Source organism: Microplitis mediator, chromosome 1 (assembly GCF_029852145.1).
Source record: "Microplitis mediator isolate UGA2020A chromosome 1, iyMicMedi2.1, whole genome shotgun sequence".
In the NCBI taxonomy this organism is placed as follows: domain Eukaryota; kingdom Metazoa; phylum Arthropoda; class Insecta; order Hymenoptera; family Braconidae; genus Microplitis; species Microplitis mediator.
Genome location: NC_079969.1, coordinates 4,568,096 through 4,594,726, shown reverse-complemented (window position 1 = coordinate 4,594,726; position 26,631 = coordinate 4,568,096). Strand labels below are relative to the sequence as shown.

The window sequence follows — 26,631 nt, the reverse complement described above, 5'->3', positions numbered from 1 at the left end:
GATGACGGATTTAAATACATGCACTCTTCCATAGACTAGTAATATAGTGCATTATTTTATGACAAAAAAAGTATACAAATGTATAGAAATATAACTTATTTATGACGTAATTGGTTAAATAGTAGCAATTTTGACTAAATGTTATGTAACAGAAAGGTATAGCTAGAATTTGACGTCAAGTTGACATCAAAAGTCCTGCATACAATCACGTTCGATCAGCAAAAAATTTCCTTAAATTTGACGTCAAGTTGTTGCCAGCTACGAAATATTTCAATGTTTGACTGTAACTTAACCCTTAAAATGATGTCAATTAATACCCGCTTTTGAAAGGGAAAAAAACTGAAAGTTACAGGGAAGTATCCGAAAAATAAACAAAAGTTTCTTTTAAATTTACTGGAGTTGTCTGAAAATTTGCGCCAACTTACAAATATCAACTTTTTGTAGTTAACATCGTGATGTTCCACTGAACCTCTGATAGTCACTTTAGTTACAAATTGACGTCAACTTATAATTTCAATTTGCGCGAAATTTAATGCCGGTATCAGATGTCAAATGCCAGCAAATACTGAAGAGTAATTGCAGTCAACTTCCTGTAACTTTGCACTTTACGTTGCACTCATTCTGTTGTTAGGAAATTAAACGTCAGTTGACGTCTCTTTACCACCAAATCGCAAAGAAGTCTAATCATTAAAGGGGATTCAGTTTTTCTGAATTCTACTGCCGACACCAGAGGACAAAATGAAAGGAAACTTTTTGCTGAAAATTTTTGTCAATTTACAGGTAATCTGTCTCCTATTAATCGACTTGAGACTCTGCGATTCTGTCCTAAAAAGTCGATTCTTAACTAAAATCGATTTTCCTTCCCTACTCTGTCATTCGTACCATGCAAAAAAAAAAAAAAGAATTGAATCAGCTGTTTTCAGTTTAAAAGAAAGAACAAGCAGCGAAACGCGAATATTAGTAACGATGAGAATCATTTTTAAAAACTATCTAATATAATTTTTCAATCTGTTTTTCAATAATTTACTAAAAAAAGGTTTAAAATTTAACAGGCATTACACTATTCACTAATTTTGATTTTCCTACAAAAAAAAATGTATCGAATCGGCTTAAAATCTTCAAATAATTTTATTTATCAAATCTATAAAGTGAGTATTAATTATACGTCAAAATAGAGTATTTATATAACATTAAAAAAACATGTTTTGATGAATGATTTTTACTATAATTATTTATGATAACATCTAAAAAATTTACAACTAATTTCCCATAATTTTTTACTGCCAAAAAAAATATTTTTTAAAAATTAAAGCCATAAAATATTAATCTAAACATCAAAACGTCAAACTTAACCTCTTACAGTTACAAACTTATAAATCCGAGTAATTTATATTATTCGCTAATTGATAATGACAGAAAACTTGTTCAAATATTTCACTATTCTGTGATCTATTGCATGTAATTTAGTTTCAATACATATGTTATGGATTTTTCAGATTGAAAAATTTGACACTTCAAAGTTGTATTCTACAGTCAAGTGTAAAACGTTGCAGAATTGTGCTAATAATGGGAATAAGTAATTAATTATTATAATTATTATTAAATATTGAGTTAAAATTTATTAATTAAAATTGTTAATAAATAAATTTTTAGATTATCGAATCGTCTAATCGTAAGATATTCATCACAGAACACACAAAGGTATCAATATATTTTTATACGATTACCTAACCGTTGATCCGAAGACAATTGATCCAAACACAAACCTGTGCCCTTTTTTATAAAGGTTTTGTGTGTAATTACAGTAGTATGTTAACACACCCACGATTGCAATGGTACTGAAAAAATTATCTAGTGAAATCTATTAGCTTCAGAATTAAGTACTCTCAGGATAAACTACTATACAATTTTATATCATTCAATCAATGGTTACTCAGATGAATTGCGTTTCAAATCAATTATCGCTCGGATCGATTGCCGGCGTATTTATTGTCCTCTGATCATCGGTCGTGTAACAATCTTTATACATTAATGAATTATAATTTGAGTAAAACAAAACTTTATACTGTTAAAATTTATAGCAATAAAAGCGGCAAGAGCAGAATCGGTGTCTTGGCTATTAGTTCAGTCACTTTAGGAACGTTTGCGATATTGGCGTACGCAAAAAATAACACGGATTTTAGGAATTTTCTTGAAAAATGGATTCCTGGAACGGATAAAACAATAAAACTTATATTTTTTGAAGAAAATTCTTTTATTGCTAATATTCAAGATTTCTTCAGTAATTTGAAACAAACGTAAGAATTTTAAAACTTTCTTTATGTTGAATGTAGTTTGATCTTACAGAATTTATTTTGTATAGCCTGACTTTCGGAATTTTTAATACTGCAAGTGAAACTGAAAATACAAAAGTGAAAGATGAAAAAAAAGGTAAGAAAATAATATTTGAAAATTAGTATCAATTGTAAGTATATATTTACTACATGAAAAATTTTTTTTACTGACATTTTCAAACTTGCTAGATGTATTTATGCATAAAATGTTTAAAAAAAAATAATAATTTATAACAATTTTTTGAATAATAACTTAAAATTATAAAGGAATGAACTTAAAGTAAAACTAATACTCACATTATTGCATGCTTACATAAATAATCTTACTAATATCATTCATTAATCATAATAACTAAAATTCTTAGCTTCAAAGGCAATAATTGAGGCGCCAATCGAATCTAAGAAAAGATCCGAGAATTTGGTCAGCACTGATAGTAAACAGAAAAAAACAAAAAGCGACGGAGTAGAAGTTGGTAGGTAATTTATTTTTATATTTTACTGCAATAGATAAAATAATAATAAATCAAAAGCATCATTAATGTACTGGGGAATTTCTACTCCAATCTCGTATTTTTTTATACGTTTTATGGCAGTGTTACAATTCTACTCACAACATCTCTACTCAAGGGAAGTAGTTACCACTCTACTCATTCACAACTTTACTCAGCCCCAACTCTACTCACAGTTTTTTTTACTCAGCCTCAACTCTACTCACAGTTTTTTTTACTCAGCTTCAACTCTACTCACTCGATCTTTACTCAGCCTCAACTCTACTCAGTTATATCTTTACTCAGCTTCAACTCTACTCACATTTTCTTTTACTCAGCATCAACTCTACTCACAGTTTTTTTTTACTCAGGTTCAACTCTACTCAGTTATATCTTTACTCAGCTTCAACTTTACTTACATATTTTAGCCTATTGATAAAATACCAATTCTTTGTGAGTAGAGTTGTCACTGAGTCTAGTTGAAGTTGAGTAAAGTTCGTAAAGATATAACTGAGTAGAGTTAAACCTGAGCAGAAAAAACTGTGAGTAGAGTTAGACTGAGTAAAGTTGTTTTCCCTTGAGTAGAGATGTTGCGAGTAGAATTGTAACACTGCCCGTTTTATAATAGAATCAACCACTAGAAGAATCTTTACTTATTTTAGAATTTCAATTGACCTACAGAATCATTAAAAACACCGGTTTCGGAAACTGTGTCTCAAGTGGACACTTGAAATTTAATTGTAATTACAGTGAATACGTCGAATAATTTGTTTTTCTTTTTTTTTTTTTTAGGCAACGACAATTCTCGTTCATCTCCTAAAACTATCAATGAATCGAAGACTACGAACCTAGAAGATTTCAAAAAGTCTTGTAGCCAATTAGCTGCAAAAGCAATAAGTGATTATGAAAATGCTATTCAAGTGATACACAACTACAACAAAAATGTCGTAGAAATTATTGACGCAAATGCGTCTGCTGTTCGCTCATCGTCAATATGGGAAAGGTTATTTTTTTATTTAATAAAAAATTTTTAAAATGTAGAAAATTTTCCAAGTCCAGAAAACGATAATTCATTTTTTGAGGGTTTCGAGAGCTTCGTTAGAATTAAAAATCGATGAAGAGTTCGCACGTAGACCTCACAATTCTCACTGAGGATTTAGAGTGTCAATGTCATTTAATTTTTCGTGCGGTAAATAAAAGATCAAAGGAATTTAAGTTTCTCGGGGTATCGCTCAAATATTGAACTTAAAATGCTTGAGTTGAAAATTTAATTTCGAACCAATTGAACTTTTGTTTCCCTAAATGCATCTTTTATCTTTGCGCTAGTATCTAAATAGTATAATATACTTCAGATCTCCGTTCAATTCATGTTTTATATCACAGCGTGAACGGAATTCTTCAGCCAAACATAACGAGGCCCGCAAAAAATATTTTATCTGTTATTTTTTCTTGCTTAATTATAGATTGAGAGAAGAGACCGAAAAAAAGAGAAAAATTACCCAACAAGTTGATAAGAACGCAGCCGATGTCATACAAGAAATAAAAAAATTCTTAAGTCTTGTGAATTCCAAATTTGATGTACCCGAGGGACTAAAGTCAGATGCTCGCAAATTTGCAGACAATATTTTGAATGAAATTGAGAAACGTAAAAAGCAATTCGAAGAAGAACAAAGCACCGTAAAGATTGCTGAGAAATACTGGGATAAGATAAAAACTGCCAGGGAAAATTTCCACGAGGAACTTCAAATATTATTCCCGGATATAAATGTTAGCGATGGACTTTTTCCTATTAATGACAAAGCATTTGATCTCTTTGTACTTTATATGTATAATAAAGTCAACCATCTGGAATCAGAATTGAGCAAACTTGAGGTTAGCAAAGGGTTAAATTATAATTTTTTAAGGCTCAATCTATTTTCAATGAAAAATTTTTTTTGTTCAGACAATTGGAAATGAAAAATTAAAAGCTGCATTACGATCGACAGGAGAGGGAGCAAGTGAAAGTAAAATCGATGAAGTTGTCAGCCGAGAAATAGAAAAAGAAAAACGAATTCTTCAAGAAGAGTTCGCTAAAAAGGTTAATATTCAAATTTCCGATGTTTTAGAACCGAAAACTGAACTCAAACCAGAAAGTTTTATCTTAATCTGAACATATTTTAATTAACATTGATATTTTTTGTAGCTTTTAGAGGAAAGAAAAGTTTTTATGGAAGAGCTTCGGAAGCAACTGAAGCTTCAAGCGCAGGTCAATGCGGATCAAATGAAAGAAACTCTTGATTTGAAAGAAAAAGAAACTCAGAGATTAATAAATCATACTCTCGAAGAACAACTGGAGAATGAATCGAGCAATTATAAGGCTCAACTTGGAGTTATTGTCGGTCGATTGCGTGGATTAGATGAAGCTCTTAAGTGTAAGTACAGATTAGTAATTAATGATAATTTTTTCAACGGTTTTTAATTTATTTATTTTATTCAGATGAAAAAAATCGGTAATTCTTTTCAAAAATTATATGAAAAATATTGTTCGAGACGAAAAAAAAATACTGTAAAAGTTTGAGCTCTTAATCAGACAAAAATTTTAAAAATTGTGTGTTTTTTTTTCCTACACATTCAGTAAAAATCTGTTACTTTAAAATTACAAACAGACACTGCAATTTTATTTATTTGATGTTTTATCTTTAGTGCGCTTGTCAGAAGAAAAAGGAGCATGTGAAGTACAGGTACTTTGGGCTGCTTGTCAATCATTAGTAAGAGCAGTAAAAGCTACTCCACACAGTATTTTGGGTGATCAACCATTAAGACCACTAGAGTTAGAGATAAAAGCAGTTTTAAAAGTTGCTCGTAAGTTTTTATTTTTTTTCTTCTTCTCACCGAAACAAATGCACCCAATAATTTCATAAGGGCCTTGATCTACTTATTTTAAAGGCATTATAGGTACAAAATATCACTCCTACTATAGACATTATCGGGATTCGCTCATTAAAATAGAGTTTTTGAAAAATATTTTTAGGAAACTGATTATAATTTTTGTATTTCTGTGTGTTCTCTAATTTCCCGCACTTTTTTGATAGCAAAAGAAGATACTCTTGTCCAAGCAACTCTTGCTGCGATACCCGAGGAAGCTGTAAAACGAGGAGTTTTTCCAGAAAATGCTTTAAGGGAGCGATTTTTGAAGGTTAGTTAAAGGAATATATTTTTTGTATCTATTAACAAAAATTATTGTCTTATTGCTAAAAATTTTTTGTAATTTAAAAATTCCAGGTTGAGCATATGGCGAGACGTCTCGCCCTTGTTCCTGAAGAAGGCGCATCTTTACCCATTTACTTCTTGAGTTATCTTCAGAACTTTTTACTCGTCAAGGCTGAAACTCCGATAACAAAAAAAGAGTTATCTGATGAACCAATTGATGTCAATAAACTCGATACTTACGACATTTTGAACCGTGCGAGGTAAAACTACATATTTTATTGTTTTTGTTGGTAGAAACCTGAATTTATATTTTATGTACAATATTTTTTTTTGTTGTATTTTCAGATATTGGCTAGATCGAGGAAATTTTAAAATGAGTCTTAAATATATGAATCTTTTGAGCGGAGCACCAAGAAGCGTAGCTAAGGATTGGATGAACGAAACAAGAATTTTGTTGGAAACACAGCAGGCAGTAGACACTTTGATCGCCTACACCGGAGCTATAGGACTTTTATTCCTGGGTAGCGATAACCAAAAAAAGGTTTGTTAGTAATCAGCTTTCTGCAATAATTATACTTCTAAAGAATCATTACCTTGTGATCTAATTCAAATTTGTCTATTTTGCTTACAGGTTGAACATTAGTGACTTAACAGAATACCATCCAGTTTTGTGCTTCACTGTATTGCCAACGACAAGCGCAGGCATCAATTCGCTTTGAATTTTCCACACATTAAAAAAAAATAGACATTTGTATAATTTAAAAAAATAGTAATGTATATTTGAATATAATGTTGAAAACATAGTTTATTGTTGCGACTAAATTTTGAAATTTTTACTGTTCACTAGTAGCAATTCATCGTTGATAATTTTTTTATTTATATTGTGGAATCACTATTTGAACCATGTATAGTTTCCTTGTACTAAAATTTTACTTATTTGTAGAATATTTCATATTCCAATACTCTTTCATCGAGTCGAATATAAGTATTTTAATTATAAATTGAAATAAATGTATTCTATCTACTCTCTTTCACTCAAATACTCCCCAGTATCTTAGGTATTGTTACGTTCTGGCTTCAATTATATTTAAATATAAATTTTAGAATTTTTTTTGGCAATATATAATAAAACTTTGGTCACTCCGATGAAGAAAAATTCTTTAACAGAGTAACTAAAGCAGATAAGCGATTTCCGCGAACACCGTCGTGGCCCGTAGTCTAAACTCATGACGAGGCATGAGACCCGGGCCTCGACGACGTTCTCTAGGGTAACCTGAGATGCGACGTTGGACGATTTATAATTTTATAATTTTTTTTGTACTGGATCTGCGGAGGCAGAACAGGCAGTCAGCCGACGAACATCTAAGGCCCCGGGCCTCTGTCCGGTGACCGACTGACTTTAAATTTAATGTTTTATTTAAGAATATACTTAAATTCATTTAAAATTTTGTATTATTTAAATTTAAACCCTTCAAACAAAATTTAAAAACTATGAGAGTCGAACAGTGACATCACAGGAGGTCTATAGATTTTCCAATGATGTCTACCTGGGAAATATTTAATTCTTATTTAATTAAATAATGAATAATATGAATTAACATTTAGTCAGAATGTTACAGTATTTAATTCCAACATTTTAGAAAGAACTACAAATAAATTAGCATTTTTGACAGTTAGTAATCCAGTTAACTAAACATCCAGTGTACACGTAATAAATTTTGTTTTTACGTGAATTATAAATTTTCTTAGGGAATGATGAAAAAATAAACATGGAATTATATTAAAAATTATATTTTATAACAACATAATATAATACAAAAATTAAAATAATGTAATATTCCATTTATCCACAAAACCATACTGTATAAAATGTTCATCTTTTTAGAAAATTATTATCAAAAACAATTTTTTAAATTTATATAAACGTACACTACCGACAGAAAGTTTAGAAGCATTTGTAATACTCTGATTAGGAAAATTTGCAGCCGAATTTCATTAACTTGACATTTAGTCTACGGAGGAGCGGAAATTCCGACTTATCGAATGCCCTTTCTCCTTGAAAGAATAAACTAGAGCGCATGCGCACTTTCATCTACATGAAGTACATAGGAACATAAGTACAAATGTATAGCATCGGTGGGAGACAGCGTAGCCCGTAGGGGGGTCAAGATTGAGGGGAAGTTCCGAGTTAATAGAATTCGACTGCAAAATGATTTGAATTCGTCAATGAATTTTAGGAATGCTCTGACTTATTATTATATAAATGCATTAGTGAATTATCATTATATATTGTATGGTCCACTGCGATTGATTAAAATGTAGTAAAATAATTTAAAACGATAGTGAGGTAAGAGACGCAGTACCCGATCATTCCTGTTGAGAAAATTTCATAGAATCCAATAAATTCCCATAATGATTCTATAAGAATGAATGAGTTCTATGAGAAGTGATACAGTTAAGTATTAGGCCTTATACGTACAGCATAAGAATCTATCGTATTTTTTAAGCAGGGAGCGAACTAATAACCGATCAGGGAACTAATATCCGGTCAGAGAACTAATCGGGTACTAATTACCTTATTGGGTACTAGGTCTTTCACCTTATATTGACTTACAACAAAGATAAAACTTTCTGTCGGTAGTATATATCTATACTATACAAAATTTTATTACTTAACGTGATTTACTAAACGGCCAATAGATTGGATTTCTGTTTCCACAACATCGCCTTTCTGTAACCAAAAAATTTATTTAATATTTTTCGACTCCTACTTAGCAACAGTATCAAAAAATTTATTCTGTTATTCGTACTTTCATTACTGATCAAAAATTAAATATTATAAATAATTATATTACCTTAAGAAACTCTGGTGGATTACGAGTGAATCCTACTCCTGCTGGAGTTCCCGTCAAAATAACATCTCCGGGTAGTAGAGTCATGAATCTGAAATTCGTTCCATTAATGGAGAGCTCAACTTTTAAATGAGAGAAAATCTAAATCAATATTTACTGAGAAATGAATGCTACGATATCACGAGGCTTGAAGATAAGTTCACTTGTGTTCCCGTCTTGCTTGAGTTTTCCGTTAACCCAAGTTTGAACTGATAAATTATTGATATCGCTTATAGTTTCTTTAGTTACCACAGCAGGCCCAAGAGGACAAAAAGTATCCATCGCTTTGCCAAGAAGAAATTGTCCGCCATTACGTTTACCTTTTTGCCAATCACGAGCGCTAACATCTTGAGCTACAGTGTATCCAAAGATGCAATTTTCGGCATCTTCAGTACTCAAGTTTTTACCGCTCTTACCAATAACTATCGCTAACTCTGCCTCCCAATCAACTTTCTGATAAAGTAATTACATTAAACAATTATAAAATTAAATATTATATTCTACTCACATCAGAGATTGAAGGCAGTACGATATCATCTGTTGGGCCAACAATATTACTGGGAAATTTACTGAAAATTACTGGGCTTGTCGGTGGTTCAATGCCTTGTTCTGAACAATGCCCGCTGTAATTAAGGCCAACACAAGCTAATTTGTCCATTCGATTTATAGGAGCTAATAAATTTACCTCTGCTTCTGGAATAACGCTACGACTTTCAACAATAATTCTGAAAAAAGGAAATTTAAATAATCTATCAAATTATGGCCGGTTTTTTCCTCAAAATATATAGACATAGAATTAACCACTTTGTGAAATCTATAAGATAGCAGTTTTGCCTTTTTTGACCTATCGATAGATACTATGTTGACAAAACAATCAGAAATGTATGACGTCAGCGCGTATTATCAGAGATTTGGTTGGTAAAAGTTAAAAACCAAGAGAGACTTTTATTGCTTGCTTATTTTACAAACAAATTTATTTGAACTGTAATCAATTATTCAAATCAAAATTAGAGTTTCTGCCTGTTTTGTTACGTAGGAGAGATTATTTAAGAATACAAACATGTAGATCAACAATATATGAAAATTATTTTTTAATGCATGTATGGAATTATTTACCGCCAAAACTGACAACGCTGCAAAGTTTTTAAGAGTTTAGATGCACCTGAAGATCGGAACGTTTTTCACGCAACGAAAATGAAAATAATTCATGACATTTGTCGACTTAAGGGGTGGTCGGGGATGGATTGTCATTTTCGGGTAATGTGCGAAACGTTTACGAAATCTAGATCCAGTAGATTTTTTACTTTTCATTTCTTTTTTCTTATTTTCGTTCAGCGAAAAACGTTCCGATCTTCAGGTACATGAGTTTAGAATGGCTTGTTTTGATCATTTTTTTAATGTAAATTCAATGAAACTTTAAAATGTCAGTTACTTATTATTTTTCAACTGTTCTTAATTGAAAAATTTACAGTTGATAGAAGAAACTGTAAAAGTTTCCATTCATTGCTAATGTATTTTTCGTTTCATGAGAATAAATGTATTGACAAAAACAACTGAATTCGATCGAATTAAATAAAATTGAATTTTTAATTCTATATAATTCAGATAAATTCTGTTAATTTGGTACCTAATTTGAAAATGAATTGTCTAATTCGGCAGGAAAACAAGAATCTAGCCAAATTGAAACGAATTTAAATAATTCTATTCGGTTTAATTCGAAAATAATTCTCAAATTTCTGGTTCTGACTTCGAATTAAGCTGAATAAAGACAGATTCAAATTTTTAAATCGGTTTTATTCTGTTTAATTCGAAAATAATCCGCGAATTTCTGGTTCTGACTCTGAATTAAACCGAATTGAAACCAATTCAAAAATTTTAAATCGGTTTTATTCTGTTCAATTCGAAAATTATTTTTGAATTCTGTCTTAACGAATTTAACAGAATTTTCAATTGTTGAATTGTTTTGCAGAATTCAACAGAAGTGAGCAGAATTAAAATTTTTAATTCGGTCGAATTCAGTTATTTAATCAAGGTATTCTTTTATTAGTCAATAATATTGAAAGTTAGTGATATTTAAAACTGTAATAAATCTTGTATATGCATTTAATTTTCCCACAATTTTCAAAAGTCTATTAATATTAACCTACCGCTTGGCTTTATTTTGAATAACTTCTCCACCTTCCAAAAATTTTCTCAAGTTATTCGGTATTCTAGAATCTATAGACGAAATAGCAATAATGTCACCGCCAGCTTTCAATTGTACACCAAGATGTTGTGGTCCGCCTTTTTTATTCGTAAACTGTACAAATCTGTTAAGTAAAAATAAATTTGAGAACAATTATTATCAAGGTCACTTGTGTTTTGTGAAAAATTTGAATCTATACCTCATCTTTTGAACTCCTGAAGTTGAAAAATTTTTCGACAAATTTGAAATTGAAGTAAATTTAGATTTTATAAAGTACTTTTGACCCAGTCTTTGTAATGTTCCGCAGTAAAACATATTTACAAAATTTTATTGATGTTTGAGTTAAAAAATATTTTTTATCTATAAAAATAATTAAAAATTTTCAAAAAATTTATCATATTTTAAGAACTGTCTTGAAATTAAATTGTTCAATTAATTTTACGAAAACTTTTTTAGTATCGAAAGTTTTATCTCGTGAATTAAAAATTTTTACGCAACAAAATAATGGATAATATAAAAATAATGATATGATAAATATGTTACTACATATGTATGATAAATATAATCTTACGATAATGATTTAATTGATATCGTCCAGTGTTGAATTGTTATCTATGTAATTATCAGTGTAATTGTTTAGTGTTACTATTAATAAATTGTATATTTTTACTATTTATAATTTTTTTTTCGTAGGCAGTGTATCAGGATCAGAACTCCTTAAAATTTACTTTAGGTGGCGCAATAAAAAATTATGAATTAAAATGTTCCATGTCGGTAAAAAAAATTTTATTTGTACCATTTCTAAAATAACATGAAAGATGATACCGGAATAAAATTAGCGGCGAATGCTTTTTTTTTAAATAAAATGATATCTCAATTAATTGCTCCTTAAATGCTTTTTCAGAATCTGCAATTGCTCCACTTCTATAATTACTAGTTAATTAACAATTAATTTTTTGAAAAATTAATTATTAAAAATGTAATTTTGCTATAGTTTGAAAAATTTTCATATTTTATACATTTTTTTTTGCTAAAAAAATTGCTCTCGATTTGCTCTATCAATTAAGTAATAAAACTAATTAATTTTTACAAAACTTTTAATAATTAACTTAAAACAATTTGAAAGATGATTCAAAATTTTACAGTACGATTTTTTCTTTTTTCTTTTTTTTAAATAAAATATGATGCCTTTGATAATTGATGTCTGTTTTTGAATTCGTAAAGTAAAAAAAAATTGCCACCTTCATTCAATTGTTAACTTCAGGATCATAAAATTTGATTTGAAAGTAACAACTGTATTTCTGTAATTAATGACAGAAGATTTAATTTACTGCAAATAAAGGCAGGTCAATGAGTATTTCAGTTGAGGAAATTTAAATTTAACCGGCTGATTATTCTTTTTATTTGAATCATAAAAGGATTGATTATTTTGCAGTGTCAACAAAGTTAGGTGGTGTGAATTTGAAATGATACTGAAATTAGTTAAGATCTAATAATTTTTTGATTTTTGAAAAATGATCAATTAAAAAAACGTAATTATGAAATTTGCAACTGCAATTTTTTTCATTTTCTACATGTGCATATTTTTAGTATTTTAAAAATTGAATTGTTGACAAAAAATTCAAAAGCTGTCAATTATCTGCTAACTTCAGGATCATAATTTTAACTAATTGTTGATTCATTTTAATTACAAATTTTTTTATTTAATAACTTTAGTAATTTTAGAAAAAAATCAGTTTTTTCTTTCGTATAAATTTGCTCATAATAGCACAGTTTGCTTTAGCAGAAGTTTACTTACAAAAGTTTCCTTGAATTTTTCGTCAAATTTCCGTTAACTTCGGACTTTTCTACATTAGGAAACTTACCCCAATAACCACTTTATATAGAAATTGACAATAATTTGACATTGGAATTGCCTGAAATTTGCTGCCAGAATTTGCCGACAATTTGACAGCAAAAAGAAAGAAAATTTCTCTGATAGCGACACTCTAAATATAATTGCTCAGCAAGTTTCTGGCAAGCCTCGGCTAGATAATACTTGCGTGCAAGTTGATGCAAATCTACAGCCGTCATCTGAATATAATTTGACAGAAGAACTTGCCGTCAATTTGAAATGAAACTTTCAATCAACTTAACGTCATTGTCTGACAGTAACACTTGTAGTCAAATTGAATTCAAGTTACAGACAATTTACTGTCAACTTAAAGGTAACTGCTTGCTCTCCAACACTTTTCTTTAAATTGGCCAGAATACGGCAGTAGATTGAAGTTAATTTGCGGTTAAGGTGGCTATCTGGGTTCTCATTACTTTTTTGAATATGCAAAAATCTACGGCAGCAATTTGAAGTCAAATTCCGGTGTAAATTTCCGTGTAGTTGCAAAGCTGACTACGGATCCACTTATTAGATTTCTTTTTAAATTGAGTCCACAAAAACAGTTAATAAAATTTTCAGTTTTAATCACAACATCAACATCTTACTACCAGACTCCAAAATAATACAAAAAACTCTTAATAAAATGATCCCAATTTCTTTATAACTTACTCAGAGAAAAATAACACTACGATATATATCTTTTTTGATAGTTTATGGTACAAACAATTTTTTTTTCAAACTAAAATCTCTGTTTACTTTAGTAAATAACAACATTGATTTTTAAATACACCAACAATAGTTCAGTTTAACCGTAATTGTTTTTCCAGGAAATATCTAAATATGAATGCGAATGTAGCAGATATGAGACAATTTATAAATTTAAAATAAGTAACTTTAAATAATGAAATTCAAAAAAATTCGCATACTGACTTTTCAATTATCTAAGCGCATTTTTTAATTTCTATTTTACTTATATTTTATTTATTTATTTAAAAATTTAAACAATTGCTGATTGTCAGGTACATACGCACTCATGCTTAAATACATATGTATTTATTTATGAGTGTAATGCAGCTGACAACTGTAAATTTTTGAATAAATAAATAAAACGTAAGTAGAATAAAAATTTGAATTTTTTAAAACTTTCATTATTTGAATTATTTTCTTCATTTCAAATTTATAAGTTGTCTCATCTGCTTCGTTCACATGATCCTGAAATTAACACACTTTTTTTTCAACAAATCAATCAGAAAAAAAACTACAAGTAGAATTTTTAAAAATATTTTTTTATAATTTATCGTTTTTAAAAAAATTCAAAAAATTATTAGACGTCAGCCAACTTCAGTATCACTCATTTTTTTTTCTAAAGATCTCATCATGTTCGTTATCATTCGGACAATCGATGGAAAAATCGAAAAAAACTTGCAAATATCAAAGACTCTCAGCATTCGTGACTTCAAGGTATTTAATCATGCCTTCAAATATCATAATAATTATGACTTAAAACTAAATTTCACTTTTTAAATTTCCAGGCACAAGTAGCGAAAATTTTTTCCATTGGAATTCCATTAATTCAATTATTTTATCGGGGCAAACAGTTAGAAGATTGTTACCGAGTACTCGATTATCATCTAAATCATCACGAAGTTGTCCAGTTATTAATTAAACCTGAAAAAAGTACCGAAGAAACTGAGAGTCCAGAAGATCTTGAGCCCAGTGATGAAAAATGTCATTCAGCATCCGTACCTCTAGAGGAAAACGTGTCTATTATAATCAAACAACCAGAGACTTGTCAGTATCAATCAGGTGATCCAGTTGATTGCATTAATGAGGACAATGGAGCCTGGTTTGAAGCGATAGTCAAAAATATTTACCAAGACACTAGCAGACAGTCTCTAATTTATCGAGTTCAATGGAAGTTTTTGGCAGATACTGAACCTTTTGACGTAAGGGAACATATGATCAGACCACGGGCTAGACACTGTCTCAGTATGGATCAAATAAAAGTTCATGATAGAGTTATGGTCAATTACAACGTAGACGAGCCTAAAAAAATTGGGTATTGGTACGATTTTACAGTAACGAGTTTGAATAAAAGCAGACGTGGTATAGAATTAGTAGGAATTCTTCATGTCGGCAGGTAAAAAATATGAACAATTGAATGATAGACAGCAATATAAATTATTATTTACTAATTAAATTATTCTTAGTGGTGCCACTGAAGTGAGGATTGAAAACTGCAAAGTTGATTCAAGAAAAAAAATTTATAAAGTAGAAAAACTATTGAGCGGAGGTTTAAATTCATCTTTGAATGAAGTAGATGACAAGCAAAGACCCATTGCGATAATTTGTAAAGTTTGTAATGACGATATAAATCAGAAGTGCAAAACATGCGGTTGCTATGTTTGCTTAGGAAAAGAAAACAGTCGTAAAATAATATTGTGTGATGAGTGTGATAAAGCTTATCACATAAAATGTTTGAATCCGCCCCTTGACAAAGTTCCTGAGGATGATTGGTACTGTCCAGAATGTAAAATACCCGATAATCTAGTAATTAAAGTGAGTGTTCTATTGTATTAATGCTGTTTGTAACATTCTGACTAAATGTTAATTCATATTATTTATTATTTAATTAAATAAGAATTAAATATTTCCCAGGTAGACATCATTGGAAAATCTATAGACCTCCTGTGATGTCACTGTTCGACTCTCATAGTTTTTAAATTTTGTTTGAAGGGTTTAAATTTAAATAATACAAAATTTTAAATGAATTTAAGTATATTCTTAAATAAAACATAAAATTTAAAGTCAGTCGGTCACTGGATAGAGGTCTGGGGCCTTAGATGTTCGTCGGCTGATTGCCTGTTCTGTCTCCGCAGATCCAGTACAAAAAAATTATAAAATTATAAATCGTCCAACGTCGCATCTCAGGTTACCCTAGAGAACATCGTCGCGGCCCGGGTCTCATGCCTCGTCATGAGTTTAGACTACGGGCCACGACGGTGTTCGCGGAAATCGCTTATCTGCTTTAGTTACTCTGTTGAAGAATTTTTCTTCATCGGAGTGGCCAAAGTTTTATTATATATTGCCAAAAAAAAATTCTAAAATTTATATTTAAATATAATTGAAGCCAGAACGTAACACTGTTACAAACTGAAAATCTCTGTTTTCATTTGAATTGTTTTTATATTTTTTAATATGGCCGATCTAATCGTCATATTTTTTATAAGGATGAAAGATTTAGAGGATCCTGGGCAGTCGGTCCAGACCAATTCTCATCTACGTAGACACTGTTTTGTCTCCATTTGAACTGCGTCAACGTTATAAAAATTCTCAGCGATATTTCGGTTCAAAGTTTTTCAAATTTTTTCTGGATGATTTTTAAAAATTTCTCGGCTATATTCTATTATTCCATGGCTTCATCTTATAGGAGAGAGAATCCACATAATTATTGATTCTAATTATTTAAAAAAAATAAATTTTCGTTCCTGAATGTAGCAGCAGATGAAGACGCAAATGTTTTAAAAATAATGAAAGAAGTGTTTGTTGTTCTTTAGATGGGAGAAAACTTAAAGTCGAGCAAAAAGAAAATTATAGTAGACTTAAAAAAAGGTCAGAAGGATTGGGGTCGAGGAATGGGATGCATGAGTAGGATAAAAGAATGTACAATAGTTCCAACAAATCATAAAGGTCCTGTTCCAGGAATTGAAGTTGGGATGAGTTGGAAGTATCGTTTACAAGTATGATTTTTATCACGACCACTTTTTAAAATTTTTAATAGATTTAAATTCTTAGTAAAATTACAATTCAAAAAGTCGTGGGCGGATTGAATTTTATAAAAATTCAGGTATTTCTTTAGGTATCAGAAGCTGGCTTACATAGACCTCACGTAGCAGGAATTCACGGCAGAGAAAATGAATGTGCATATTCGCTGGTTTTGTCAGGCGGATATGAAGACGATGTTGATAATGGAGATGAATTTTTATATACTGGATCCGGTGGTCGAGATCTTTCAGGTAATTTTTAAACAATTAGTTAAAAATAAATACTTGTTTTGCTTTACAACAATGAAATAATTTTAGGAAACAAAAGAACTGCGGCACAAAGTAGTGATCAGAAATTAACAAAAATGAACAAAGCACTTGCGTTAAATTGTAATGCTCAATTTAACGATGTAGAAGGTGCTACTGCAACAGACTGGCAAAAAGGAATTCCTGTTCGAGTTATAAGAGCTGCGAAAATGAGGAAACATCCACAATCTCGAATGTATGCACCCGAAGAAGGTTTTCGGTTAGTTGATGATCTGTACAATTTTCTATCGAAAGAAATTTAAAAGTACCTGGAGTAACGACCAGTGCATTATTGTAAATTTTAAATAAATTTCTTTAATAGTTTTTTCATTTCTTATAGATATGATGGAATTTATAAAGTAGTAAAATATTTTCCGGAAAAAGGAAAAAGCGGTTTTCTTATTTGGCGTTACCTTTTACGCCGAGATGACTCTACCCCTGCTCCTTGGACCTCTGAAGGAAAACAAAGAGTCAAGAACTTGGGCTTACGAATGATTGACTACGATTCATCTACTAAGATATCGATGACAAAACCAAAAGAAAGCGAAATAAATCCCCCGAAAAAACATTCAAAACGCAAGAGAAATAAATTAGCGAAAGAAGATGAAAAAAACGATTCAAAAAAACCTAAAATTCATTATGAATTGGAACAGGATTTGGTTGAGTTAATTAATGGCGATAAGCTTAACAAGAAAGTTTGGAAAGATTGTTGCTCTCTACTTCCTGAAGGAAAAGTTAACTTTATAAACAACGTCATTGACAGGTAATGATTACACTGAAAATCACTTAGATAATGAATAATTTATGTATGATTTATTACATATTTTATTTTTATAGATTTACATGTGTTTGCTGTCTAGAAATAGTATGGAACCCGATAACAATCAAATGTTTGCATAATATCTGCCAAAATTGTATGCAAAGAAGTTTCAAAGCTGATGTCTACACATGTCCTGTTTGTCGACATCCTATAAAAAAAACTCTGTTAGCGAATGTAAATAAACCACTTGCAAAAGCTCTTGAAAATTTATTTCCAGGATATGGTAGTGGAAGAATCTAGTAATTAATGACACTAGTATTTATAAAATAAAATGATATTTTTGTTAATAAAATTAAATTTTTTATATTAAAAGTTCAAGTTGATTATTGGTAATGCGCGTTTACATCCCCCGACAAAATATCTTGAGATATAATTTTCACAATTTTCCTGAAAAACTAACAATCTAAATAGGTAGTTATTTTTTATTCATAAATTCCCACCGTTTCCTGAAAAACAAGCACCAAATTAGTTGTGAATAGTACAAATATAACATTTAAATAACAAAGAGAAATTTTGCTGATAGGATATTTTGTCGGGGATATTATGTCCGGAGATATTTCATCGGGGGGTATTTTGTCGAGGGATAAAATTTAATTTATTTGATGCATGAAAAATAAAATGAACGCATACTAATTGATGATATATTAAAAAATATGATGAATTTATTTAACGAAACTTTTATTTACTTTATATACATTTTTTTACCTGTTGTCATCGCCGACAATGAAATGTAATACTAAGTAGTTTATACTCATTGAAACAGAATAACTAAGACCAGTAGTAATATTTTTATCGGTACAAATGATCAGCTTGAATATTGCTAGCAATTTCACTTTCCCATCTATCTCCATTATTCAATAGCTTTTCTTTGTTGTACAATAATTCTTCATGCGTCTCGGTCGAAAATTCAAAGTTGGGACCCTAAGAAAAATATCAAACATTAAAAACAAAACTAATTAGTTTAACCACATTAATTTGCAACAATAATTACTTCGACAATCGCATCTACAGGACAAGCTTCTTGACAGAATCCACAGTAAATACACTTGGTCATATCAATGTCATATCGAGTTGTTCTTCTAGAACCATCTTCTCTTTCTTCTGCTTCGATTGTTATAGCCTGAGCAGGACAAATCGCTTCGCAAAGCTTGCATGCAATGCATCGCTCTTCTCCTGATGGATATCTAATTAAATAAAATTAACTGTATGAAAATACAGATCAAGCTCTGCAAATATATTACATTGTATATGCGCTCTGAGGTATTAAATATGAAAGTCGAAGAAGTGTAAGATCAGTAAATTCTCCCACAGAAGACAAGGAGTCGTTCATAAAATACGTTCACACTTATGGGGGAGGAGGAGGTGTCACTTACTGTGACAAGAGGGTCGGGAAGTCTAAAGAAACGTGACATTCGCAGCTCATCAAACAATTTTGCAAACGTTTCTCTCGGTTTTTTTTTAATTTAATTTTTTTTGTTACGATAGAATGTCATTCGCTTCATATTTGTAAATATATAAATGTTTCTATGTATATATTTCCGCCATAACGGGAGGGGGGTCTATCAATTGTGCGGCAATATTGATATGGGGGTTGCAGAAAATGTGACATAGCATGACGAAGGAGTGGGGGTTCTAAAAAGGTAAAATTTTGTGTATTTTATGAACGGCCCTCAAGTTACTGATCTATTTTTCTACAAAACCATAAATGGCCAGATTGACTTCCTAGAAATACTGGAACATTTTAGTCTTGTCTGTAATAAACCGGGTTTAAGATCATGCAGGTCAGCGCACAGACTGCTGACCAAATTTTAAATCGCATTGACCATTTAATATCACCTAATTTCTATTCTAACAGTATGTTCCTGGAGTTTGAACGTTGAATTTCCTGTGCTAAAATTTTTACATCTCAATTTATATCTCAATTATCAAAAAGCTAAGTGTACTATGGGCCGGGGAACAGGACAGCGGATTTAGTTAATGATTATTGTACTTCTATAAATTTCTTCGGAGATTCTTTGCTATCTTTCTCCACTCGTTCATGTACAGTTTTAGACTAAACACTACTTTTGTAATGGTTGAGGAGTAAAGTCAACTGATTTTCAATCATATTTAATTCACGGACAAATACTGGGAACCAAAAATAGAGTCTTCAGCGTTTTTTGAAACCTTAATAGGGCTAAAAATTTCGTACTTTCAAAAATTCTCATTCATATCCGAGAAAAATTGTTTCAAATTTCTCATTTACTCTACAAGTGCAACAAAAATAGTCTCGCTTATTTTTCTGAGTGTGAAAGAGGTCCAATGTCGTTTTTCTTTAAATAAGATGTATAAAGTCGATTGGCGTGAATAAGTAAATAAAATTAGAAATTCTACAATTTATGTTTTGAATACCTTCTGAGAGCATGTTCACCTCGGAACCTGGGACTCAAGGGACCTTTTTCAAACGGATAATTTATTGTCACAGGCTCTTTGAAAAAACATTGCAATGAAGTCATCATTCCATTAACTAACTCTCGAGCATAAACAGTGTCCGCTTCACCAGGTAAAGCATCAGGCCAATGGGGATCATCTTTTGGTGTGATAATAAAATATTTACTCCTCGATGGTTGTACAGCTGTTGCTCTCGGTACTAACTTCGATATCGGTGCTGAAAGATAATTATAGCCAATGTTATCAACATTCATTATTTAATTGTACTACTAATTATATTTTCGTTCAAATTCAAGTAATCCGAAATAGTTGGAAAAAATTTATGCAAAATTAATGCAATGTCATACGAATATGTTACAAAAATGTAGTACTTACTAAACAAATTAGTGCCTACACTTCTTAGAATTCTAATGCTCGCCATTTTTTGTTGTTTTTTTAAATTAGTTTAATTTTTACGATCCACTTCTAAGAGATTTTGATTGTGTTCTTTGATGTAATTTTGATATATATATTCATGCGCAGTGGTTCGTCGTCAGCACTATCCCTAACCTTCAGTAAAAGCTGAAACAGGACGTCAAGTTGACTGCAAATTGTTGGTGTACAATTAGCCGCCAAATTTTTGGTAACTTTCTGTCAATTTAAAAGTAACCATTTTTGAAGTTTTTTCCTGTAACTTAGAGGTAATACTTTCTGTAAACTTTTTTTTTTAGAAGTAGGCGTAAAATTACGCCACCTGTAGTTCATGCTGTACAACACACAGTCGAATGGACAGAAACTGGCCGCGAAAATTTTACTTCAACATTCGCTGACATTATGCCGGCCGGTGCTGGCGATATATAAATATGAAATGATTAAAGAAAATTTATAGAACATTAGGACTTGTCAACTTTCAAGAAAATCAGATTTGGCTCCTGAGAAAATCCGAACTTGTCTCATTTCAAAAAAATTTCCAGAAAATCCAAACTTGTCATCTAAGCAAATCTACAGAAAATCAGAACTTCTTACATTCCAAGAAAATCTATAAAAAATTTATAAGCATTTAAGTTTAAAAAAAAAAAAATTTTGGATTTTCTATCAAACTTTGAGCTTAAGAAAATCAGTAGACAGTAAACTTGTTATGTAATTTGATATTTACACAGAAAAATTAAAATAGTTACAGTACTTATTTAAAAATAACGAAAGAATAAAACGATTCCTCAAATAATAAAATTCATTAATCATTTTTATTTTTATACAATGTAAGGTATAAAATTTAAACATAATCTAGGTCATAATATCACCTATATAAAACGTACATATAATAATTTTTAGGACAATAGTAGACAATATTTTAAAGAAAAACTAATTTATTTACGCATGAAAGTTTGTAAATGAATCAAATGTGAAACATAATCTTAGTGTAATCTTTAAAATCGATTATTTAAAAATATCAGTTTTATTTAAATTTTACAAACTTATATTAATAGCGTTTTTATATATTAATAATATATATTTTGTCTCACATAATAAGACACCACTTCTTAGACTCAGTAGCTTCTTCCGCAGTATCAGTTGTGCTATCACTGATGGTAGTTCTTTTATCATAATGGAATTTGTAACCTTGCGTATTAGGAGTGGAAACTTGAATAGGTTTCCTAAGATTTTTAAGATATTCAAGTGAAGTATTTAATAAACTGTAGCTTTCGTCGATCTTTAATTTTTTCACAGATCCGTCATCTTCTGTTATTTTGCGTTTTCTATCCAACCGACTGATATTTTGATCCGGAGAATTGAAATACTCTGATATGTACGTCGAGCGATCCTGAGACAAGGATACATTCGAAGTGTTTACAAAAAGTGAGTCATTAGGGGACATTTGACGTTGGCGTAAAGTCACATGTTTCAATCGACCGATTGAATTTCTTCCGGAAATATTCCGCAATGTGCGACCGAATGAAATATCTCTGAATGATTCAGACATAGAAGCATTTGGGTCGGTACTGTCCATTAATTTTGAATTGTCCTTAAGACAATCATTGAGTTTTATCTGCACATCTTTCAACATAATGTTTGAATTGTAGGAAATGAAAGATACGTCATCTTCTTTTAACTGCAGATTATCTTCAGTCGGCTGCATTTTATCTTTGTCTGGAACAGACTCTGAGGTCGTGGATTCGACAGTTTCTACCTCTGATAAATTTTCACTGCTATGAGGGATTTCAGTAGCTGGCGAAACTGACACAGTACTGAGTTCTGTTTCCACGACTTCTTTGTTCTCATTTATTTCAGAGACGGGCTTGTCTTCTTGGATTTTTTCTTCAGTGCTATTGCTCGTTTCGTAACCATTTGAATTTTTTTTCGAATCCCCCTTAGCTTCAGTTGTTGATTTAGTCTCCTCTGGCGTTTCTACTGCATTCAACTTATCCTCCTTGTTGTCTTTCGGCGAGTTATCTTCTGTTACCTGTTGCGATTGCTCTGAAATGATCTCACATTCAACGGCACCGTTAGCGTTGGATGTTGCTGTAGCTTCATTTGAAGTAATTGGCTCTTTTTCCGCATTTTCCTCATGTTTATTTTTTTGTTTAGACATATCTTTTTTGCTCCCTTTGCTTGGAACTGACTCTTTTGTCTCTTGAGTTTTCATTGCACGATGTTTTGAATTATCGGTGGAGGATAAGGACAGTGTAGAGCTTTTATCATTTTTAGTCGTAGTTTGAGCATCCATGTTGCTGGATGTTGGTAATGTTTTTGACGATTTGGGCTTCGAGGCACTCGGTAGTTTGCTCTGTAGAAAAATTTCAATATTTTTATTTAATTTTATCAAAGTGGTTTTAATATTTTCAGAGTAAAGCAGCACAGGAGAGACTGATGCGTCTTACTTTGGATTATAGAAAAGTTATGTTGCAGTTTCAAAGATTTAATTTTTTATGATTTATCCAACTTGGAAGATTGATAAAAAAAAAAAAAATATAAACAAAACTAGAATAAAATAAGATTCAAAATCGATCAATACATTGATATATTTTAGCTCGAAGAACTTATCTCTGCAAAGGGTTTTGAACATTAGTTTTTTTTTTCTATTAATCGTTTAGTCGAATAAAAAAGTAGAAGAAAAAAAAACGAAAATGTGTTTATGGGCAAAAATAGCAAAGTGCATTTTTATTATTTTATATTTTATATTTACCTTAAAATTTTTTGTCAAATTACTGCTGGCTCGTTGATTAGACTCTGCAGGATTTGATCTGCAATACAAAAATTCGGGTACATTAGAAACAAATTTAAAGACAAAAAGAAAAAGCCGACCCGGCTTTTTTGGTGACTGAAACCTCTATTAAACTAATTTATTTTATAAGATTTGAGCTTCTACTTATAGAGTAATCTCTAGGCTTCCCCATTAAAATGTCGTTAGAAAATTAGCAGAAGCAGAATTTCTTTTGAAATTTAAAATGACCGACAATTGTAGGATTTTTTTCAAAACGATAATTTACAGAAAAGAGAAATTCTTTTGAAATTGCACCTGTACTTAGATTTTGTAATTTTCTACAAGTGCATATTTTTATTTTTTTTTTTATGTAATTGATTTGTTGAAAACAAGAATCCGAAAGTTATTAATTGTCTACAATTCTCAAAATCATTTTTTAAATTGAGACCAATTCCACGTGTTTTAGAATTTGCTAAAAGTAATTAGTCTTCATACGTCTGCCATTTCATTAAGATCAGCTGAGAAATGTGGACGCTATCCAGGTACAGCGCATTATACTCTATATAATTATATATCTTTGTACGACTTAAAATTATGAATTATAATTAAAATAATTAATAATAATAACCTCCAAAAATTAAATACTAACCTCGTTGAATTTGATTGTTTCAAAACCAATTGTTCATTTGCACCAGCGTTTTTCGAGAAACAACTGGTAACCTGTACGTCCGAATTGTTTTTGTCGTCCTCTTGATGAGGTTTGGAAGATTTATGCATGACTTTTAATAACTTACACTTTTTTAAATACAATAACTTTTTAAATCACAAGATTTAATAATTTTTTTAGTAAAATGTGAAACAGAACCGGCTACTGCGGCGTTTGAGTAGAAATTATAAGTATAACACTGAATAATCAATTATATACATATATATATTTATATATATATATGTTTATATATTTGTATTTATGATTATTATAAATGCACAACAATATTCATAGAAACCCGTTCTTTTTATAAAATATTCAAAAAATAAAAACGAAAAAAAAAACGTGGTGTGGCTTCGTTTAGGTGAACATTGAAAATGCTTCTAGTTGTTGAGGAAAACTAGAACTGATGCTTTACATAAGAATATAAGATTTCCCGACACTTGCAATTTAAACTCTAATTACCCAAAAGAACGCTACGACCAAACACTCCAATTATTGAAGCCTAGATTTAGTTCACACCGAGCGGCGCATTGTCGTTTAAATAAATTCTGGAACAGAAATAATTATATAGTATGTGGTCCTGGGTAAACAAAATGAGTTAATGGGATTAAAATGATTAATATTCAATCCTTACAAATAATTTCTTAAATTTCACGATTCATTTCAACAAATTATTCTTAATACTGTAAAAGGTCAGAATATTAAATGATTTAAAAGGGTTTCAAATTTATAACCATGACTAATGCTTTTAAACCCTGAAGTAATATTCGAATTTCTGTTACCGGTTATGATATGAAATGATTTAGTCAGTAGTTAAAATTTTTAGGGGCAGTTTCTCAAACCGGGTTTATTTTTATCCGGGTTTAAATATTGCTAGGATATTTGGGCCAACAATGATAATTTAAACCCAGATTTTAAATAAACCCGGTTTGAAAAACTAACCCTTCATCATGGCTAATACTTTTTAATCTTAAAAATACAATAAAAATATTTAAAAGTTTTAATTATACTGAATACTTCTTTACAATTCTAGAAATATGATTAAAATTTATTTGAAAGTATTAAAAATTGTTTAATCATTTCGTTTAATTAGGGTATCCTGATAACTGCAAATTGTTGTCAATTTGGGAATTTTTAACTCTGAGATCTACTCCCGGGTGAGCGACCAAATAAAAGCAAACTCTAGCTCAAAACACCCCTGGCTATCTGGGTATTGAAAAAAAAAAAAAAAAAAAAAAAAAAAAAACTAACAATGAGACCCAGATAACTAGGTTTGCTAGCACCCTAATAGCATAGTTTACCCTGATAGTCACACTCTAAATATAATTGCTCGACAAGTTCTGCAGTGAAACACGGCTAAGTTAATGACAAGTTTCTGGCAAGCCTCGGCTGGATAATACTTCGGTGCAAGTTGATGCAAATCTATTGCCGTCATCTGAATGTAATTTAACAGAAAATCTTGCCGTCAATTTGAAGTGAAACTTTCCATCAACTTAAGGCTGGGCCGCACCTAACGAAATCCTGAATTTAAGAATTCTATATACTTTTTAAATATTTATGGGACTCGGATGATGAAAATCTTCCGAAGAAGTTCGTCTTCTGCTTTTAGTCGGAAGCTAAGAAAATTGCTGGTATGATAATTATTCAATAAATAATTAGAATTCTCAAATTCAGGATTTCGTTAGGTGCGGCCCACCCTTAATTCAAGTTACAGACAACTTACTGTCAACTTAAAGGTAACTGTTTGCTCTCCAACACTTTCCTTTAATTGGCTTCAGAATACGGCGGTAGCTTGAAGTTAACTTGTGGATAAGGTGGTCATCAGGGTATATACAACTTTACTACCCGAATTAAAATGCAAATTCACTTCAAAACCTGACTAGAAAAAATTTTTCGTCAATTTTCAGGCAAATTTTTACATCAATTTACTATTAATTTGACTTTAAAAATTGTATATTTTTTTACCCCCAAATTGTAGACATTTTTAGGTATAATTTTCTTACCTCCTGAAATGGTAAGAATGAACATCACCGACTTTTTTTTCTAGTAAAGTTTACCTCTAAATTAAACACAAATTAACCGTAAATTTTTCTTTACAGCTTTTGCTGTCAAATTGTCTGCAAATTCAGGCAGCAAACTTCAGGCAATTTCAATGTCAAATTACTGTCAATTTCAAGCTAAAGTGGCTATTAGGGTTAATATAAGACTTTAATCTGTTGACAGAGTGCGTTACTTGAGCTACTAGGGATTAATCCCAGCAATAATCGCAAATGGTACAAGAAAAATTGTTAACTTTTTGTTACATTTAAGTGAACAATCAGTAATAATGTAACCAATTGTCAACTTATAATTAACAAAAAGTAAACATTTTTTTGTGTTGCTTAGGCGACTAGTGTAAAAAATCAGCATTTACATTTCTAAATTTTATTTATTTATAATTTATATTATGAATATCATTAGTA

At 30.5% G+C, this 26,631-nt stretch overlaps 5 protein-coding genes across 10 annotated transcripts; 2 read left to right on the top strand and 3 right to left on the bottom strand.

Moving 5' to 3' along the window:
* Positions 1–926: 926 nt before the first annotated feature.
* On the top strand, positions 927–8,740 carry LOC130666605 (MICOS complex subunit Mic60). 2 transcript variants are annotated; one of them, XM_057467762.1, is made up of 15 exons: positions 927–1,148; positions 1,497–1,576; positions 1,654–1,701; positions 2,082–2,297; positions 2,363–2,430; positions 2,699–2,806; positions 3,614–3,824; positions 4,285–4,693; positions 4,764–4,898; positions 5,004–5,232; positions 5,504–5,662; positions 5,893–5,996; positions 6,083–6,270; positions 6,356–6,551; positions 6,642–8,740. In XM_057467762.1, exons 1-15 carry the CDS (start codon positions 1,095–1,097, stop codon positions 6,651–6,653), a joined length of 2,217 nt encoding a protein of 738 aa, XP_057323745.1. In that variant the 5' UTR covers positions 927–1,094; the 3' UTR covers positions 6,654–8,740. The 2 variants fall into 2 exon arrangements, with proteins under 2 accessions (XP_057323745.1, XP_057323754.1); XM_057467771.1 differs by lacking the exon at positions 2,699–2,806 and having other exon boundaries at positions 928–1,148.
* Positions 7,786–11,814, bottom strand: LOC130666617 (fumarylacetoacetate hydrolase domain-containing protein 2A). 2 transcript variants are annotated; one of them, XM_057467785.1, is made up of 7 exons: positions 11,658–11,814; positions 11,286–11,446; positions 11,049–11,210; positions 9,410–9,626; positions 9,020–9,354; positions 8,866–8,953; positions 7,786–8,741 (listed from the first exon to the last, which is right to left on the bottom strand). In XM_057467785.1, exons 2-7 carry the CDS (start codon positions 11,399–11,401, stop codon positions 8,679–8,681), a joined length of 981 nt encoding a protein of 326 aa, XP_057323768.1. In that variant the 5' UTR covers positions 11,402–11,446; positions 11,658–11,814; the 3' UTR covers positions 7,786–8,678. The 2 variants fall into 2 exon arrangements, with proteins under 2 accessions (XP_057323768.1, XP_057323777.1); XM_057467794.1 differs by having other exon boundaries at positions 11,757–11,775.
* A 1,634-nt stretch (positions 11,815–13,448) lies between these two features.
* On the top strand, positions 13,449–18,146 carry LOC130666590 (E3 ubiquitin-protein ligase UHRF1-like). Of its 3 annotated transcripts, none has more exons than XM_057467734.1 (9): positions 13,449–13,675; positions 14,329–14,420; positions 14,492–15,099; positions 15,170–15,518; positions 16,517–16,699; positions 16,819–16,975; positions 17,042–17,249; positions 17,370–17,792; positions 17,867–18,146. In XM_057467734.1, exons 2-9 carry the CDS (start codon positions 14,337–14,339, stop codon positions 18,087–18,089), a joined length of 2,235 nt encoding a protein of 744 aa, XP_057323717.1. In that variant the 5' UTR covers positions 13,449–13,675; positions 14,329–14,336; the 3' UTR covers positions 18,090–18,146. The 3 variants fall into 3 exon arrangements, with proteins under 3 accessions (XP_057323717.1, XP_057323726.1, XP_057323734.1); XM_057467743.1 differs by having other exon boundaries at positions 14,288–14,420; XM_057467751.1 differs by lacking the exon at positions 13,449–13,675 and adding an exon at positions 14,217–14,223.
* Positions 17,821–20,817, bottom strand: LOC130666624 (NADH-ubiquinone oxidoreductase subunit 8). 2 transcript variants are annotated; one of them, XM_057467808.1, is made up of 5 exons: positions 20,655–20,817; positions 20,241–20,496; positions 18,841–19,033; positions 18,555–18,770; positions 17,821–17,997 (listed from the first exon to the last, which is right to left on the bottom strand). In XM_057467808.1, the coding sequence occupies exons 1-4, from the start codon at positions 20,698–20,700 to the stop codon at positions 18,639–18,641; spliced, it is 627 nt and encodes a 208-aa protein (XP_057323791.1). In that variant the 5' UTR covers positions 20,701–20,817; the 3' UTR covers positions 17,821–17,997; positions 18,555–18,638. The 2 variants fall into 2 exon arrangements, with proteins under 2 accessions (XP_057323791.1, XP_057323799.1); XM_057467816.1 differs by lacking the exon at positions 17,821–17,997 and adding an exon at positions 18,151–18,295.
* Positions 20,818–21,533: 716 nt separating this feature from the next.
* LOC130666589 (uncharacterized) lies at positions 21,534–24,677 on the bottom strand. Its single transcript, XM_057467718.1, has 3 exons — positions 24,110–24,677; positions 23,443–23,500; positions 21,534–23,043 (listed from the first exon to the last, which is right to left on the bottom strand). Exons 1-3 carry the CDS (start codon positions 24,235–24,237, stop codon positions 21,778–21,780), a joined length of 1,452 nt encoding a protein of 483 aa, XP_057323701.1. The 5' UTR covers positions 24,238–24,677; the 3' UTR covers positions 21,534–21,777.
* Between the last annotated feature and the right edge of the window lie 1,954 nt (positions 24,678–26,631).